The following is a 17,620-nucleotide window of genomic DNA, read 5'->3' as shown; positions in this document are numbered from 1 at the left end:
CCTGAACTAATAAATATGACCCACATGAACCTGGTAAATACATGCAGTCAACGGCTAAAATACATACAGTGATGCAAACAAAGTATTACAATGCGAATATTTGATAAGTAAATGAAAACCAACAAACGGTATGGTATCCACAAATAATACCAAAAAAAAGTATTTAACGACAAAATTAAACTTTACCAAAAGCATGACAATTGTAATTTGTCATTCAAAACATCTGGTTGCATAGTGCTCAACAGTATTATCCAATGCATTTCACACTGCAATAGGTTTTTGTTTAAATCTATCTCAGGGTTGAATGTTACAATTTCTAGCACCTGAAAATGCAACTGGCTAATGTTTTCATAGAAGTTGTGCCAGTGTGTTGGAATGCTTGATGTTTTAAGTTTATTCCAAATGTTGCTGTTCAGTGATTCTGACTTGGATTTTATGTGTAGTTTTACCTATGTACAAGAAACCACATGGACATTTTAAGGCACATGGACAATTGTTGCTATCACAACTCGTCGTGTGCCTTAAAATTATTTTACGTTCCAGGTGAGGAAAGATCACACTGTTATCCACAATTACATTATTATAGTAGATACAGTCCTCACATCTCAGGTGCCTTTCTAAGTATTTTTTGAACGGTGTTGCTTTTCCTGGATATAATTTCTTTTCAATTCCTTGATTGTTGGAATGTAAATAAAGGTTGCTCTTTGTATAAATTATCAAACTCTTTCTTACGCTGTAAAATTTTCCATTGCCTCAAAATATTTTTTTTTATTTGATTGGAAATGGTGAAAATTGTGGATACAAATGTAAATCTTATTTGTGAATTTTTCTTCTGCAGTTTCAGAAAAGTCTCTGTTTATCAATTTCTGATGATTAGCCAGGGCCCGTATGAGAGTCTTAGGGTACCCCTGTGCCATAAAATGCTTAAAATATTAATCACAAGTAGATTAAAAAACCAATTCATCCAATGTTACCCACCTTAGTCTCATTAACTGTAAAGGAGGTGTTTTTTGATTGATCCTGGGTTAAACTTTGAAAACAAAAGACTGTTTTTTTTCTGTCAGCAGGTCTTCAATGTACTCTCATGTGAACTGAGTCCCCTTCTAGGTATATTTCACCATCCTGAAATTAAAGCATTAGCTTTTTTATCTAAGGCGTGAACTTAATGTTGGGGTTTTTGTTGTTTAATTCAACAACGCTTCTTTGCAACACATCGAATGGACCCATCCATTTGATGAATATATTATCTGTGTATCATGAATACAGCTTCATATTGCTTATTCACTGGATCTTATTATTATATATGTAATCAGATTCAAACTTGACCATAATGATAGTGGTGTAATTTGGGGCCCCTGTGAATCATATTGAAATTTGTTCTTTTGGATGAAGAATGTATTTTCCATGCAAAGTAACTGTGGTATAAAAAAAGATGCAATAATTCAAGAAGAAACGCCTTATGCGCTTGGATGTCATATCTCAACAAAGCACATTATACTGACTCAATGCCTTCTTGATGTGAAATGGACCATATAAAGTGTTACGGTCAATAGTGCATAACCATGCTTCTTGCTCTGGTTGTAAATCAATTTTAGATACTTTCTTGAGAAACAATGTGGTGTCTTTTACATAAGAACACAAGATTGTACTGTTGACTAGAGAAAATAATTCAAGTATTTGCCCAGTGGTTCGTGGATGAAATAACATGCAGACACTATAGGTTTGAAAGCGGGGTCTATCAAATCCTTATGTATCTTAGGAAGCATATACAATTTTGGTTTACACAGAAATGCTGTAGATATAGCTCTTAGTTTTTTCTGAGATCCAATCCATTTCCACAGCTTTCTCTAGAATTTCATCCAAGGTTTTCTGAAAGAAGATGGTGGGTTCATTATACAGTTTTATGTAAACTCTTTAGTTATTAACATGAGTCCAAACTTTAGCTTCATAGAAAGATGTGTCCAACACTTCTAATACTTCTCCTTTGTCTGATGGTAGGAAAGTTATTTTGTCATTTCCAGACACAGATTGCAATTAATTCCATTCTCTGTTTGATAAATTTGATTTTTTTTTTTTATCATAGTAAAGTTTCTGTAAATCCTGTTGTGCCAGGGTTTCTAAAGTTTCCATTGTTTTGTGTGAAATCGGAAGGTTAAGAGAACTTTTGAGTTTAAATTCTTTGCATTTTCATCTTTTGTTTCCATGCTCAAATATACTCGAGCAATGAAAAAATATTTCAACCCTAAATTTTGTATGAATTTAAACATTGCAATTTCTGTTTTGAGAGGCTTAGTGTAATATGTCGGAACAAATGATGTGCCCTTGTTTAATACTTCTAAGTGTTGAATGGATAAAGGATGATCTGAAATGTTAATGACTAAATTCTCATGTTGCTCCATTGGCTGTGCTTCTCTGAGTCCTTGCTTTTTTTCTATTTATTTGTCCCCTCCTTGTTTTGAAGTGGTGAGTGGTTCCCGTCTGTGACTAGCTGAAGGACTGGTTGACAAAAAATTCACCTTGTCTGATCCTGCACGTGTCTTTGCTGCTTTATCTACTGTAATCTCAGCACCACTTAAAAGGGCACGTTTACTGCTCATTGAATGCTCGTTGTCTTTGAGACTGCATTTACCTGATGACGTCAAAGCAGACATTTTATGAGGCCTTTTTGAGCTAAGGCATCAGCCCACATGTATATTATTGACTTATTTGGCATGTTCATCCAACTTTTTATTGATGTCATTCCATTTTCTTTGCAGTTCTTGTAATGTCTTTTTAAATTCCTGTTTGAATGGTGTGATTTCAATCTCCAGGTCCCTTAAAATCTTCACTAATTTATCGATAAGCAAAAACATCAAATCCAGAAAACAATTATATAAAAGTGCATACCACTTTTCCACAAAATGCTTGTTGGATTTACAGAGTGTTGGTTTTAAGCACACTCTTAAATCTCTAGGGGTACCTGTTGCCTTAACTGCATTGAATGAGAGTGGTAGTGTGTAAATGCTGATTAATCCCCTGCTGCATTAAATGCTTACTTTTCCACAAAATTATTTTAGGATTTACAGAGTGTTGGTTTAAGGACACTCTCAAATCCCTAGGTGTACGCTTTGCCTTACTGCATTGAATGAGAGTGGTAGTGTGTAAAGGTGGATTGATCCCCTGCAGCATTAAATGTTCAAATTGTCGGATGCTATGTCGAACAGTTTGTGGGTGAGCCCACCTGTTTCGTTTTTTTGACTGATTAATACATTTCAGATGCTTGTTCCTGTGTGTAAGCTAAAGTAACAGCTCGCTTTTCAGTTCGGTTAGCGATGCCATTAAAAGACATCCTGAAACTTAGGTAATGGTGCAATGGAACAAAGAGCTGAAACTATGAATGTCCTTAAAAAATATAAAGTTCCTACTTGCACTTCAGGGTCAATCAAATATTTATTTGCTTTTCTATTTTATGATTGCAAACTTTCATTAAATTACTCAATTTTTCTGTGCTGCAGGAGTGTGCTCTCTGCTCCCAGAAAAGTCAGAAGAAACAAATGTGTTACTTACCTCTAAATCTCATTCTCCAGTATTGGAATCTTTCATAGATTCACATGCTTGAATCATCCCTGTTGTCTAAGTGGGAGTCCCATGGTATATTCTAAAGCGGTGGAAATAATTAATGTGACTTACAATTGCAACATTGACTTTAACATCTTATCTACATCATTTACAAAGAACCAAACTCCAGCCAATCAGGAGACAGCACCCTCTAAAACACTCCCAACAGAGGTATTTTTCTTCAGATTTTAAAGCACTAGTGGAAATAGGTACTAATTGCCAAGAAGGAGAGCCTGTAAGGGGAGGAGGGTGGGTTGCATGTGAATCTATGAAAGATTCCAATACTGGAGTATGAGAGTTACATGTAAGTAACACATTTCTTTCTCCAGTACTGGAGTATCTTTCATAGTTTCACATGCTTGAATCAGAACAGCTAGCAGTTATAAACATGCTCAATAAAATTATGCTATATTACAATAGTAGATTGTGGGTACAAACGTACACATTTACTGATACTAGGCTCACCTAGCCCCACAGCTGCATTATTGTGCTGTGTCGCATCCAGACAGTAGTGCTGCATGAAAGTATGCTTGTTCTTCCAAGTTGCAGCAAAGCATATACTTTCAATAGGTACTCCAGCAAACAGAGCTGTCGTTATAGAAACTGCGCTTGTACAGTGTGCTTTAGGGCCATATGTACGAACACATTTTCCCATAGACATAGAATGGGTAAAACCCTTTGCTACATCTGGCCCTTAGTCCTTTGCCACAAAGCCCTAGTGGCCTTAGAATGGCAGAATTGCATGGCTGTTGCAATCCATCTTGCTATGGTGGCTTTGGTGACTGGGCCTCCTTTGTTATGGTTTTCATAAGCTACAAATATCTGGTCTGTAGTCCGAAGAAATTTCGTACATTGCAAGTAGAATTTCAAACATCTTTTTACATCATGGGTATGTAAAGTACTTTCTGCAGGTATCTGCGGATTTGGGAAGAAAGTTTTAAGTGCAATTGGTTTGTTGAGACGGAACTATGTTGACACTTTAGATATGAACCTTAGATTAGTTCGAAGCATTACCACATTATCTTTGAAATGTATGAAACGCTCTCGGATCGTAAATGCCTGGAGCTCACTCTTCTTGTGGAAGTTAGTGCTAAAAGCAAAGGCACTTTCCACGTTAGGAATTTGAGTTCTGCCCTGTGATAGCACTGTGTTGAGTTGCCATGTTGGTGGAAATGACTTTCCGGGGATCTGAACAGTCCTTTAACAAATTGTGTGGTTTTTTTTAATTGAGTTTTTTTTTAACAACATTTACCATTTATACAAATGTCTGCCACAACATGCCACACAGAGCAGTGCACTGTGCCATGGGACTGTCATTGCCAATACATTAGTATATAACTAAGAATCTTACATCAGAGGCATCAGCACAGTATGGAGTCTACAAGTTCCCCAGACCTGGACAATAGATACAAAGTGAACGGGCTCCAGATATCTTTGGGTCGACAGGGCCTCGTCAGCTCCTCTGCATACAGTTCAAGTTGTTCTTGGCAATATATCATGTCCCGAAGCCAGTGATTAACAGTGGGGATGGATTGCTTTCCACAGTGTATTGCAAGTAGTCTTTGCCAGCAGGAGTGTTACCGCCACCAGGTTACGATTCCCTGGTTTCAGTGGTTTTACCAATCCAAGCACATCTGGGGCGTGTATGACACTGGCTCCAACAGCATGTCTGAGATGGCATTTACTACTTGACCCCAAACCGCCTAATCTTGGCACAAATCCAGACCAGGTGAAGGAAATCTGCCTCCCCCTCCCCACAGCGCACATATTGTGCATTGTCTCAGAGACCATATGTATACAGTTGTATAGGGATATAAAACACTTGCTGCAAGAATGTAAAGAGTATAATCCTTAAATTACAATTAATTTGAAGTGAGCATGCCTGTTGGAGTGCAGCAAAAGTCCCACTGCTCTAGGTTCAGAGGTACATCCAAAATTGTGTTCCACTTTTCCATTGCTTTATGCACTTCAACTTGCCTATCCATCTGGGAGGTACTGTATAGGAGCATGACAAATTTCCATCTGTTAGGGCTAGTGATTAGTACCTGGAGTGCACCAAGGGCAGAGGGCTGGGGGTATAGTGCTCGTGTGGTCCGTCTCTGTGTCTGCAGTATGTTCTCTATATCACCCCTTGACACTCTGTGTCAGTAGTATGTTCACTATGCCAATGAATGTCTCCCCTTGATAAGCGTCGCCCATCGTATTCAGCCTGTGTGTCTTCAGGATTGTGAGTGCCCCTTTTTCATGAGTGACTGAGAGGTTGGGAAGGTGACCTAATGGGAGCACTGGGGGCATAAAGGGGGAGTTTTCCAGCCCTGGCGCCTGGTGCCCTCCAGGTCTTTGTGGTACAATTAGAAGTACTGATCTCAGCTTGAGGTCTTCTCGGTCTTCTGTGGAGCAGACCTTCCACAAGCAGGATGAGGTTGGCGTCATCATTTTCAATTGCTAAATGTGGCACGTACATGGGGGGGGGTGATACTAGCAATGTGCAAAGCGCGCTGTGCCCATAAGTAATATAGGTATAGGTTTGGTGCCTCTAAGTCACCCTGGTCATAGGGTAGTATAAGGGTGTCCCAGCCAATTCTGAGTTGTCTGCCTGCCCAGATTGAGGCTATTAGTTGTGATTTCAGGGTTTTAAACAGGTGCTTTGTGGTGTGGTGGGATGTTCGTAAAGAGGTAGAGAAATTTAGGTAAAATTACTATTTTTATTATAGCCACTCTGTCAGCCAGTGACAGGGGCAGGCATGCCAATTTAGTGACCTGTGTCTCTAGCTTCGAAATTGCTACACCATAATTACTTCAGATCACTAAGTCTGGATCTATGGGTACCCATATATCAAGGTATTTAACAGGCTCAGTGTACCAGCCTAGGGGATTGTCCAGATAGTAAGGAAGTGTGGATGGAGTTAAAGGGAAAACTGTGGATTTTTACCAGTTAATACTTAGCCCAGTGTATCGCTCATATCAGATACACTCCCTTTTGACTGATGCCAAGAGAATGTACGGATCACAGATATACAGCACCATATCGTCAGCATAGAGAAATATAACAAGTAGGCGTTGACAAAATCGCAGCGCAGCTGCCGCATGCCTCTGTCTGATCACACACGCCAGAGGTTCCAGCGCCAATGCAAACAGTATTGAGGGAGAGCGGTCAGCCCTGCCACGTACTCCTTAATATATGTACCGGTGCAGAAGTGTGGCCATTCACTCGCACCCGTGCCACGGGCTAGTTTAGAGCAGGGGCACTAACTGGAGGAAGTGTTGGGGAATCACCATACTGTGCAAAATCGTGAACATGCATGTCTATTCTATGGAATCAAAGGCCTTAGCGGCCTCCAAGGTGATAGCTGCTGTCTGCATAGAAGGGTCAAAATAGTGCAGTAGTGCAAAGAAAGTGCGTAAATTATGTGTTGTGGACCGAGTGGGTATAAATCCATCCTGAATTGGTAAGACCATGTTCGTGAGTAGAGGCTGGAGTCGAAGGGCCAATATATTTTTATTATTTTGGCCTCGGGGTTAATTAAGGATAATGGCTGGTAGGATTTGCACCTGTTGGGTGGTTTCTATGGCTTAAGTAGACAGATGATGAGGGCTTTTCTGAGTGACAGGGGAAATATTTGTTTAGTGTACACCCCCTCATACACAGCATGTGGATGTGGTGCTAGAATTTTATCAAACTCTTTATAGAATTAGCCCTGGATGCTGTTAACACCTGGGGCTTTACCATTAGGCAGAGTATGTATGGTCTCTTTCACCTCCTCCACTGTATTGGGTTGTTCTAAGTACTCTCACTGCCCCTGAGAGAGCCATGCCAGTGCTATATCGTCTAAGTATTCTGTGATCTCAGATGCTGAGGCCAAGGTGCGAGTGTCGTAAAGGTGAGTGTAGTAGTCCTTGAACGTGGCCAGGAGGGTCGGGGTGTCATGGCTGATTGTGCTGTCTGGATGTGCTATAGTAGTGATGTACGTATGTGTTCTGGGTTCTTTCCGCTTGGTCGCTAAGCTGCGACCTGGGCGACCCCCTCTTCCCATAGGACCGAGCAATATGTCATTTGGAGAGATGCTGCACTTCTTCTTTACATTCTGCTACCTGATCTCTAATAGCAGCCAGGGTGTGAGGGTCAGGCATTCTCTCCTATGCTACCTCCAGAGTGCGAATGTTCTGTTATATTGCCTGCAATCATGTGTGTAAGGCCTTAAGGACTCCTGTCTGTGCACCTATGCAGTATCATCTGATGGTGACCTTAAATGCCTCCCATAGAGCGTCCATCTCCTTGACAGAGCCTTTATTGTATTTGAAATACTCTAGTATTGCTACACTTAGTCTTCCTTGAATGAAGTATCTACTAAAGCCATGGGTCGAAATCGCTAAGTGACTGGTGCAGGAATATGGGCTGGCATCTCAACCAACAGCATCACAGGTGCATGGTCCAATAGTGTGCTAGGAATATGATGCACTTCTGCTGCCTAGTTGCTTACTTCCTGTGACACCAGCCAGTTGTCCAACTGTGACCATGTACTAAAGAGGTGAACGTGCCCTCACTGTAGACTGGGTGGTGCAGCCTTCATGTATCCACCAACTCCATGTCCTCCATCCATTCCCATATTACCCGGGCAGATTGCTTCCCCTGCCAGTCCCCTGTGGCAGAGAGGTCACAGGCCAGGTCTAAATTTGTGTTTAGATCTCCACCCTAGAGGATAGCTGCAGGTTGTTAAGTGCAGCCTGTGCCAAAATCGTACATTAAATTCAGGATCATCGGTATTTGGCCCACAGGTAGTCACCAAAAGTGACCGATGTGGCGCAGAGGGTGCCCATTGTCCTTGGTCGAGGACTTTGAAGAAGCTACTTGGGTGCTCACCCAACGTGCCTGGATACATCCCTCAGTGTGTTTAGTGAGGTGTGTCTCTTGCAGTAAGGCAATTTGAACATGATGTTTATCTAAGTATGCCAATACATGCCTCATTTTCAGAGGGTTGCTTAACCTGCAAACATTCCATGTCAACAGTGTGATGTGCCCTTTGTTCGGAGCCATTACAGTTTATGTGTGTCTTGTACAGTGGTTTCCTCCCCTCGTTTCCTTCGACATACTACATGTGAATTGTGAGTGGCAGTACAGTGGTGACAGAATAACAACAAACATAAACCCTCTCCCCCTCCCTCTTCAGCATCCCAATCATTCCAAAGATCTACTTATATCTGAACATCACCAAGTGACAGAAGTCAGCATAAACAATAAAGCAGTGCACAACAGTCAGAATTGCACAACTATAGGAAAAAGGAGGGTGGGCCCCACACCTAGATGCACATCTTGGGGGCCCCCACCAGGCACTAGGGCCCCATTAAGCCACAAGTTCAGCAAGGCCCAGAGGCCCACAACCAGACAGTCTTTCCTCTGCCATCAGGTGGTTTCCCGATTATCTGTTTTATGGCAGCAGGCAGCCTTTGATCACGGTGCCCCCCCTTGGCAGTTATGTGAGTAGTTAGGAAGCCGGTGCCATATTAGCGCTCCATGTGTCAGCACAGTGCATGTAGTAGAGTAGTTTGATGGGTGGGGGGAGGGGTACACCACACTCTTATCCATGCAATACAATCAGCGCAGGCCATTGCCACAGGGCCTCAAAGTGCTACAGAACCGGTGTGAGGTTCAGTGTAGTACGGCAGCGGTTACCAGTATTGCCTCACCTGCTGTTCGGCTGTCAACTACAAGTGTACTGCATTCCCTGTGCCATAGGTGGTTGCCACCGCCGTAGCCATCGTCCAGCCAGCACCCCTCCACAGGCATCATCTACAGGGCACATTTCCCAAGGACTTCAGGGGCAGGGGGGGAGCTCCGTGTGGTGCCGCTCTCCGCATGGCCCCGCCGGTCTTCCAACCTCAGGGCCAGCGAGGCCATGCTCCACCAGTTAACACCACACATCATGGCTCTCCCCTCCGTCTTGCTGTCACATCTCTCATCACCAGGAACGGATGAGAATGGGGAGAGCTGTTGAACCTCGCTCCCTTCCCTAAGCGTCAGGCAGGACCGCAGTGAGAGTGCTGCTGTCAGACGCAGCGGCTAAGCAATCGCCATCTTAAGCCTTGTTATGAGGCCGCAGTTCAGGTCTGTATTTACATGAATGTGTCCGCTGTTATTCCCTACACAATATGAGACTTGTTGTGAAAGTGGATGCACGTCGGTTTGCCGGATAATAGGTGGATTGGAGGTCCCAGCCGGCGGAGCTGCAGTGCGGCCATCTGGCTGTGGGCTCACCAGCGCCCCCAAAACTGTGTGATTAATCTGTTTGACCACAGAGATGGAGACCCCTCGGTACCTCGAAGTGGCTGCCAAATATAGGGTAAAGGAAACCTATACCAACACCAAACTAGTCAGAGAAAGAAGGTATGGCAAAATATATTCTGGAAGCAAAGAAAAAGGATGTACGTTTGAGTTTTGGCACCATAAGCAAAAACGCTTCCATTTCAAGTGATACTTTTTATCTGCAACCTCTACTCTGGCTCTTGCATGGATATTCCTGCACACCTGTGGGATGTCTAGGTGCTGAAGCTCATGGTATTCAGGAGCCATGCCGATAAATGCAGAGAAGTGGGATTTGGATGAAGGACCTGCCCGTAGATCATGGATAGCAAATCCTTCTGGGGCTTCAGCTGAATGTGGTGGTCCTCTGATAAAAGTAGAAGCTCCATGAACCAGTGTTGCCTGGGCCATAGTGGAGCAATGAGTATTAGCAAGCAGGGTTCCCTCTTCATTTTCCTTCGAAGCCTGGGAATAAGACGGATCTGGGGAAAAGCGTATGCCCATTTCCATATGTCCTGTGATTCCTGTGATAGGGCTTGAGATCTCGTACCCCCTTGCTTCTTGAAATAATGCAAACTGCAGGTGGTGTCCATTCTTATCAACACCTATGTTCCCTGTATCCTTGGTAAGAAAGCTTGGACAGCAAGTGAGATCACTCTGAGCTCCAGGAAGTTGATATGCATTTTTGACTGTGTTAGACTCAATTTTCCATTTATTTGAAGGTCCTATAAATGGGCACCCCAGCCTTCTAGAGAAGCTTCCGTTGTACTGATGTATTCTGAAATTGGAGGGAGGAACGTTAATCACAATGAAAGATTGTTGGAGCTTATCCACCAAGGAAGAGTTTTTTAATTACTGGAGTGACCTGCATGGTATCGTGAAATGAGCCTTCCACTTAGACCCATTATGCTTCTAGTTCCTCCCAGAAAGGTCTAATTTTTAGACGAGAATAAGGCACTAGGATAATGGCTGATATCATCATGCCGCGAAGAGATTTAAGAAGGGGAACTGAAGCAGACTTTCTTTTTAAAAGACTGTGGGCCAGTGTCAAAAGTTTCCTTTGTCTGTCTGTGAAGAAGAATGCTTTGTCCCGCAATGTGTCTAGGGTTGCTCTTAGAAAATTATCCTAATTGAGGAAGATGCTCTTGATAGTTCACTCAGAGTCCCAATTTTTGGAACGTCTAAAGGCATGTTGTTGTAGCTATAGACACTTGACAATGTGAATGCACCTCTATCAGCCACTCATTGAGATACGGGAAACCTTGAAGTCGCAAATAGGCTGCCACTGGGACGAGACATTTCATAAATATCCAGGGAGCAGATCTGAGACCAAATAGGAGCACTTTGAATTGGTACTGAACAGCTACTGTGAATCTGAGGAATTTGTGATGCCTAGGATGGATAGGAATATGGAAACAGGCATCCTGGAGTTCTAAGCTTGTCGTGAAATCTCCATGATTGAGGAGGTGCAAGATTTCCTGGAGGGTAATCATACAAAAATATTGCTTTTTTAGGTACAGCTTTCTGAGATCCAGAATAGGGCATCACTCCCCTGATTTCTTGATGAACAGGAAAAAACAAGAGGAGAAGCACATTCCTTTCTGAGAGTGTGGAACCTTTTCTAAGGCCCAATTGGCTAACATAGCCAATGCTTCTTTTTTGGAGAAGATGAAGATGAGATGGCAACAATTGTTGTGGTGGAGTGTGAGGTGGAATTTGGATGAGCTCCAGGGTATGGTCATATGTGATGAGGTCCAGGACCGATTTGTCCATAGTCATCTTCCTCTATTCATGGCATAGTGTGAAATTCTTGCTCCCACCGGATGACATTCTGCAGTTGGTGCAACGACACTAAAACATTGTCACTGCTTCCTGCTAGTGTCCCTGGTTAAAGTCGACTGAATTCTCCTCAGTTGTTGCTTAGAGTGCGCTGCCGCTGGTGGTGCTCGATACGGTTGGTGCTGCTGGTAGCCGATCGAAAGGGCTGCTGGAAGGATTGGTATGGCTGATACCTCTGGTATCCTCGTTGATAGGAATATACTCCTTGTCCACAAACTCCACGAAAGGGCCTCTTCTGGAATTGGAGATTTCCTAAGGACCTAGTAGTTTCAGTATCAGCCTTGATCACTTGCAAGGCGTCGTTGACTTGCTTACCAAACAGAGACTTGCCGTCGAAAGGACTATCCCAAATTTTTGTTTGCACTTCAGGCTAAAATGTTATAGCCTTGAGCACGCCCTGATGTCTGAACACTGCTGATCCTGCCAGAATCCTATGGAGGCTATGTCCATAGTGCAGTCAATAATCTCTGACGCGGATCTTTCCACCTCCTGCACAATTGTTCTCTCTTTTTCCTTCTTGTCTGCTGGCAAGAAATCCAAGTATGTGGTGATGTCCGACAAAATCTGGCTATCGTATCTGCCCAGAATTGCCAGCGAATTTTCTGCAAGGACAGTCGTACTTAACACGACTGAGAATCTCCTTCCAATGTTATCAAGAAGTCTGCCTTCCTTGTCAAGTGGTGTTGAGATTGGAGTGGACAGATTCTTTGACTGGCGTTAAACAGCCTGGGTAATAACCGAGTCCAGTTTCAGATGTCATATTAGACAAGCAGGCAAATCTTCGGGAGCTTTATATATTTTTGTCAATTCTTGGCTGAACCACTGTAACCGTTGCTGCCATTTTTTATGATGATTTTAATTCCTTCCCCCAGGTAAAATCCACTACAGGCACTAAAGGGGCCTTACTGTTTTCCTGGACTGTTTTTTTAAATCGTACAGAAAACAATCTGATTGCTTGATCGCGACTGGGAGATGAAAACGCTTGGCCGCTCTCTCCATGATGGTGTGGAACCCACCAATGTCCTCTGGCAGAGAATCTACAGGTTGCAGTGCTGGAGGGGATGGTGTTGGGATGAGGTTGTCATCCCATTCGTTGGGTAAAGATTGTGTATCTTGAATTTCACCTTCCTCCCTATTATCTTCATCATCATCTGAAGAGGATGGGTCGTCCCGAGGAGGCATGGCAATGTGTGCTCTTGGGGTCATCCTCGGAGTAGCTGTCGGCAGCATAGGTTCTGGTGACCTAGGTGCAGGAGTTGGTGCACCTATAGGTGACGGTTGTGCTCCTGCTGGTGTTGGAAAGCACTTATAATAGTCCTGTAACATGGCTGGCAAATATATGGACTAAGGCAACAGGAACCTGAACCATACCCTGCGGTACTGAAGGAGGAGTGAAGTGGTGAAACTGCTCTACACCTTGACATGGATGTTGAATAGTTGAATATATTGCTGCCCTTGATGAACAGGTTCATCTTCATTGTCTTTATATTTTACATGCAGCTCAGATGGACTGTGGGCTGCACCAAAAGGCCCTTGACCATCTTCATCTGACTCCTCAACATCTAGCCAGTGACTTGGTGGCAAAGGAGACACCTTGCTAGGAGAGGTAAGATCTGGACGAAGAATATTTAGTGTTGGCTGGTGTCCCTTTGACGGTGTTGTGACGGTGGGGATGGCGATGTGGTGGTCAAAATTGGCATGGGTGGCTTCATAGCTTTTGTCACCGTCGATGACAAAATCCTCTCACCCGGTTGAATCATCAATAGTTGTTAACGAGGCCTTCGTCAACGGTGTCGTCAATGGGGACGTGGTCGTTGATGGTGTTGGTATAGTTCCTGTCGATGTGACTGTTATTGACGAGGTGGTTGTCATCGACGAAGATCCTGTCATTGACGAGATGGTTGACAACAGAGTGATGGTGGACACTAACATAGTCATTGTCGACATTTTAGTTTTCATTGCCATTTATGATTATTTTAACGGTGTTACCATTGTCTGTGTTGCTTTCCCACTCTGTTTGTGCTTTCCCATGATTGGTTCAGAGGAAGATTTTTTTTAGGTTTTAGTGGCAGGACTACAGATGGGGCGGTAGGCTCAGATTTAGATTCTAAGAAGCCCTTTGTCTTTTTCTCCATGAGAGGAGTCTTTTGAAGAGCTAAGGTGTGTCTTTTTTAAGGCTTTCCTGTGCCAATGACGTGACCCATGGTCTGACCTCTCTCTCTTTTGAGATTTTGTTTGTGAGGCAACAGAAATGTCGCTATCCTCCTCCTCTGAAATTGTAGCAGTTTTCGCTTTTAATTTCTGGAACCAAAGTAAAAGTCTTCTCTTTCAGTCTTTGAGAGTTTTAGTAGAAAAGGCTCTGCTAATTTTACAGTCTTTTACACCTTGTGGGCTGGATAAAGGAAGTAGATACACTCTTTATGAGGGTCTTCCAAATGTAGCCTCTTCTTTTCACAGGTTCCACAAGGTCTAAAGAACCCATTCTTCAAGAGTTCTGACATACTGGACACAGCTAAAGTAATCTGGATATAACCAAATATGAAGAACTGAGCAGAGCTCATGGAGACTCCCTATCACATGACGTGCTGTAGAAAATCTGAGGGAAGATGCCCTGCTGGGAGTGTTCTACAGGGTGCTGTCACCTGATTGGCTAGAGTTTGGTTCTTTGTAAATAATGTGGATAAGCTATTAAAGTCAATTTATTTTGCCACTGTAAGCCATGTTAATTACTTCCACTGCTTTAGAATATACTATGGGATTCCCACTTTGACCACGGGGATCATTCAAGCATGTGAATCTATGAAAGATACGTGAAACACAAAGAGAGAGTTATGGAAGTGATACTATCCCACACATACTCCCAAGAAAAATCTACATATCCGTCAACCACTGAAGGTGTGGGGTAGTTGAAGTTGAGGGTGGAACTAGATCGGTGTACCCTCAGTTATTAGTACCGGCTAGGTGGGGATTCGTGCTAAGGGAAATGTGTAAAGAGTGTCTATAAACGGGTGGCTGTGTTAAACAAGGGGGAGTTCCTTTACGGACTAGGTGGTCTCACACACATAATAGTGTCATGCTTCATCATTTGACCCCCTAGCTCCACCCAGGTAAGATGATACTACCTGGGCGGACTCAACCTCTTTGGTAAAAGAACAAGAGGGAGTGCTGAAATTAATCTTACTGGATAAATATCAGGGATCCAGATAGGGTTAGAATAAAATTACCATACGTGTCACCTATTTCAATTGATTAAATTTAATTGAGGTGCATGTCGGTAAGGTTGAAACAGGGGGGAAAGACTCAATAGAGATTTATGTCTCTTAGAGTCTAAAAAATAATCATGACCAACATGTTTCTGCCCTCTCTATGTGCTGGAAGGTCAGGGGCATTCGTCAGGGTCTAGGATCCCCAGAGCACTGCTGCTAATGGGTGTCCTCGCTGAGTGAAATAAAGGAGGTCTAAAGGCCTACCTGAACAGTTGGTTCATTTTTTGGGTAGGTCCAAGAAATAGGGGCGATTAGCCTCTGGTCTGGGTAATGCCGGGGGTGGGGTTTTCCCTTGTAGTCACACTCACTCCAAATGGAAAACCCGGTGGGAGTACCTACATGCCACCTTAGATAGCTCTAACCATATACGACATAAATGGCAACAGATACCAAAGAGCACTCTTGTGGTTGGAAATAATTTTAGCCAAGTGAGACATTGTGGCAGCCGGGAAGGGCACGGAACACCTTCTTTAGAGAGATGGAAAAGAAGGTTGGACCAATGTCTTAGTCTGGAATTACACATACACATGGCCTAGGGTTGCCCACAGAAACATGGTCAGATATAGAAGGGAAGGGTTCTACATAGGAGAAACTAGCTTGAGCCTTGCATGTGGATGCTCATGGGCGTTAGGCACAGATTTATAAACTTTTGAGGCCTCACACAGTCTAGACAAGGGCGGGAAATTGGGAGAGTATGCAAACGATTTATCCGTGATGGGAGCAATGCATGAAAAGGAATCCTAATAATTAGCTTGTCCTCATGTATTGTTTGACAGCTGCTGGGTTTTGTCCTATAGCAGAATAAACAAAACAGTTTTATAAAAAAAATGATGAAATCTGTATGGGGAGTTGGCTGAAGATTAACAAACCCAGGGAACCTCTTTCTTATGAACCTGCACACATTATTTGAATGGAATACACTGGATCTTCAGGGCTTGAAGAAGCAGTGGGTAAATGGTCTTGGTGAGTTGGTATTTTGGCAAATATCAAAGGTACTCAATATTGGATCCGCAGGAGGCTCAGGGACAGATTGTACAAAGTAAACAATTTTGGAAAAGTGTGGGTAGAGTTGGGAGCCTCTAGAAATCCAGCTGTACTTATTGAACACAACCCATCTTTAATACCTCAATAACAGAACACTGAGTATCTTACAATACTTACTGATCCTTAAGCCAGTCAGCCACAAATGGAATCTGAAAGAAGTCGGTATACTGCTGACCCTTCCTCTTCTGATTAGAGCTATTGATAGTAAAAATAGGTGTTAGAAAAGTAAAAAACATAAGCTTTGTCAGTTATTAAAAAAGTGCTGTGTCCTGCGTGTTAATCAAAAAAAGATACATACTCACTTGTATAACCAATGAGTGAGGAAATCCAGGGCAATAAATTTGGTCTTTTTTTTCTAGAAAAGAAATATAGTATTAAGCTATGTAATACCTGGTAATGTGTTAGTTTGTGCCCACAAGACCCATAGCTTAGTTAATAAAAATCTATATATACAACATGAATTCTAGTTTAATTCACTCCTGGACTGTAATTGTCTTGTTCTACAACCCACCCCATTAGTCATAATTCTATAATGAAAAAAGCAGATCGGTTTTTATTTAAATTGTTTTTAGATGGCTGACCTAAGTGTCAAATTGGACATGACCACAATAGCTGACTAATAGGGAAACACTAAATTATGTGTTTTTCTTTCATTGCACAACATCCCCAGAACTTTTATGTTCGCATGGATTACATGACAAATCCATGTTAACCCCTTAACTGCTCAGGGTTTTCCACCCTAGTGCTGGACCCTTTTCTGGCTATTCGAAGTACTTAACGCTTAGGCCTCCAGAACTTTATTCCATATAAGGTATCCATGCCAAATGTGCCTCCTTTTTTCCCCAACACCAAGGGGATTCTAAAAGGCACCCAACATTCGAGGATTCCTCTAGTGGAGACTGACAAAATAGCCAAATATAGCTACATTTAAGTATTTCTTTTTTTAATGGGGAAAAAACTGCTACAGAAGGAAGTGTCTTTTTTTCCTAAAAACTGCATCAATTAAAGATTTGCTATGCTTATATCACCATCTTCTCAGCTTTCAGTAACACGCAGAGCTGAATCAAACTATTCTTACAACAGATTTGCCATTCGTCTAAGAGGTATCCCATTTTTTCTACTTTCTGTATTTTCAACCTACTCCCTGTTTGTGGTAGAAAGAGTTGTGAAACTCATGGGTTATCTCGGGAAGCTATAGATTTATGAAAAGTAGACAAAATTCTAAATTGAGCAGGGGGACATTTATGTAGTTTCCTCAACGTATTCCCAAAAAAACCTGTTAAAATTTTTTTTTAAATAAAATGGGTAGGAAAAACATGAATTTATAACGTTTTCATCTCTAACTTTTGTCACAATGGCCTATTTACAAAATCAATATACCATTACGTCTGCTAGACCCTTCTGGTCATGAGGATATATAGGGTTGTAGGTTATCCAAGAACCCGAGGTGCCCAGAGCCAACAACTGAGCTGCACCTTACAATGGTTTTGATTGTGTATGGATCAATTCCTATGGTAAAATATAAAGAGTGAAAAATGGGTATGAAAGAAACCTATGTATTTCAGAAATGTACAAT

At 42.5% G+C, this 17,620-nt stretch overlaps 1 protein-coding gene across 4 annotated transcripts in view; it reads right to left on the bottom strand.

The window, feature by feature from the left end:
- Nucleotides 1-17,620, bottom strand: part of IQCK (IQ motif containing K) — a 515,691-nt gene that overhangs the window by 265,369 nt on the left and 232,702 nt on the right. For 3 of the 4 annotated variants that reach the window (XM_069210248.1, XM_069210250.1, XM_069210249.1), the window contains exons 9-10: nucleotides 16,347-16,399; nucleotides 16,162-16,239 (exon numbers count right to left, since the gene is read on the bottom strand). In XM_069210248.1, coding sequence (XP_069066349.1) covers nucleotides 16,162-16,239; nucleotides 16,347-16,399 — 131 coding nt within the window. Of the gene's footprint in view, nucleotides 1-1,712; nucleotides 1,870-16,161; nucleotides 16,240-16,346; nucleotides 16,400-17,620 lie in introns of those variants that run through there. The other variant, XM_069210251.1, reaches the window with a different exon arrangement.

Source organism: Pleurodeles waltl, chromosome 10, assembly GCF_031143425.1.
Source record: "Pleurodeles waltl isolate 20211129_DDA chromosome 10, aPleWal1.hap1.20221129, whole genome shotgun sequence".
In the NCBI taxonomy this organism is placed as follows: domain Eukaryota; kingdom Metazoa; phylum Chordata; class Amphibia; order Caudata; family Salamandridae; genus Pleurodeles; species Pleurodeles waltl.
The sequence above is the reverse complement of the archived record's forward strand: the minus strand, read 5'-3'. Positions and strand labels throughout refer to the sequence as shown.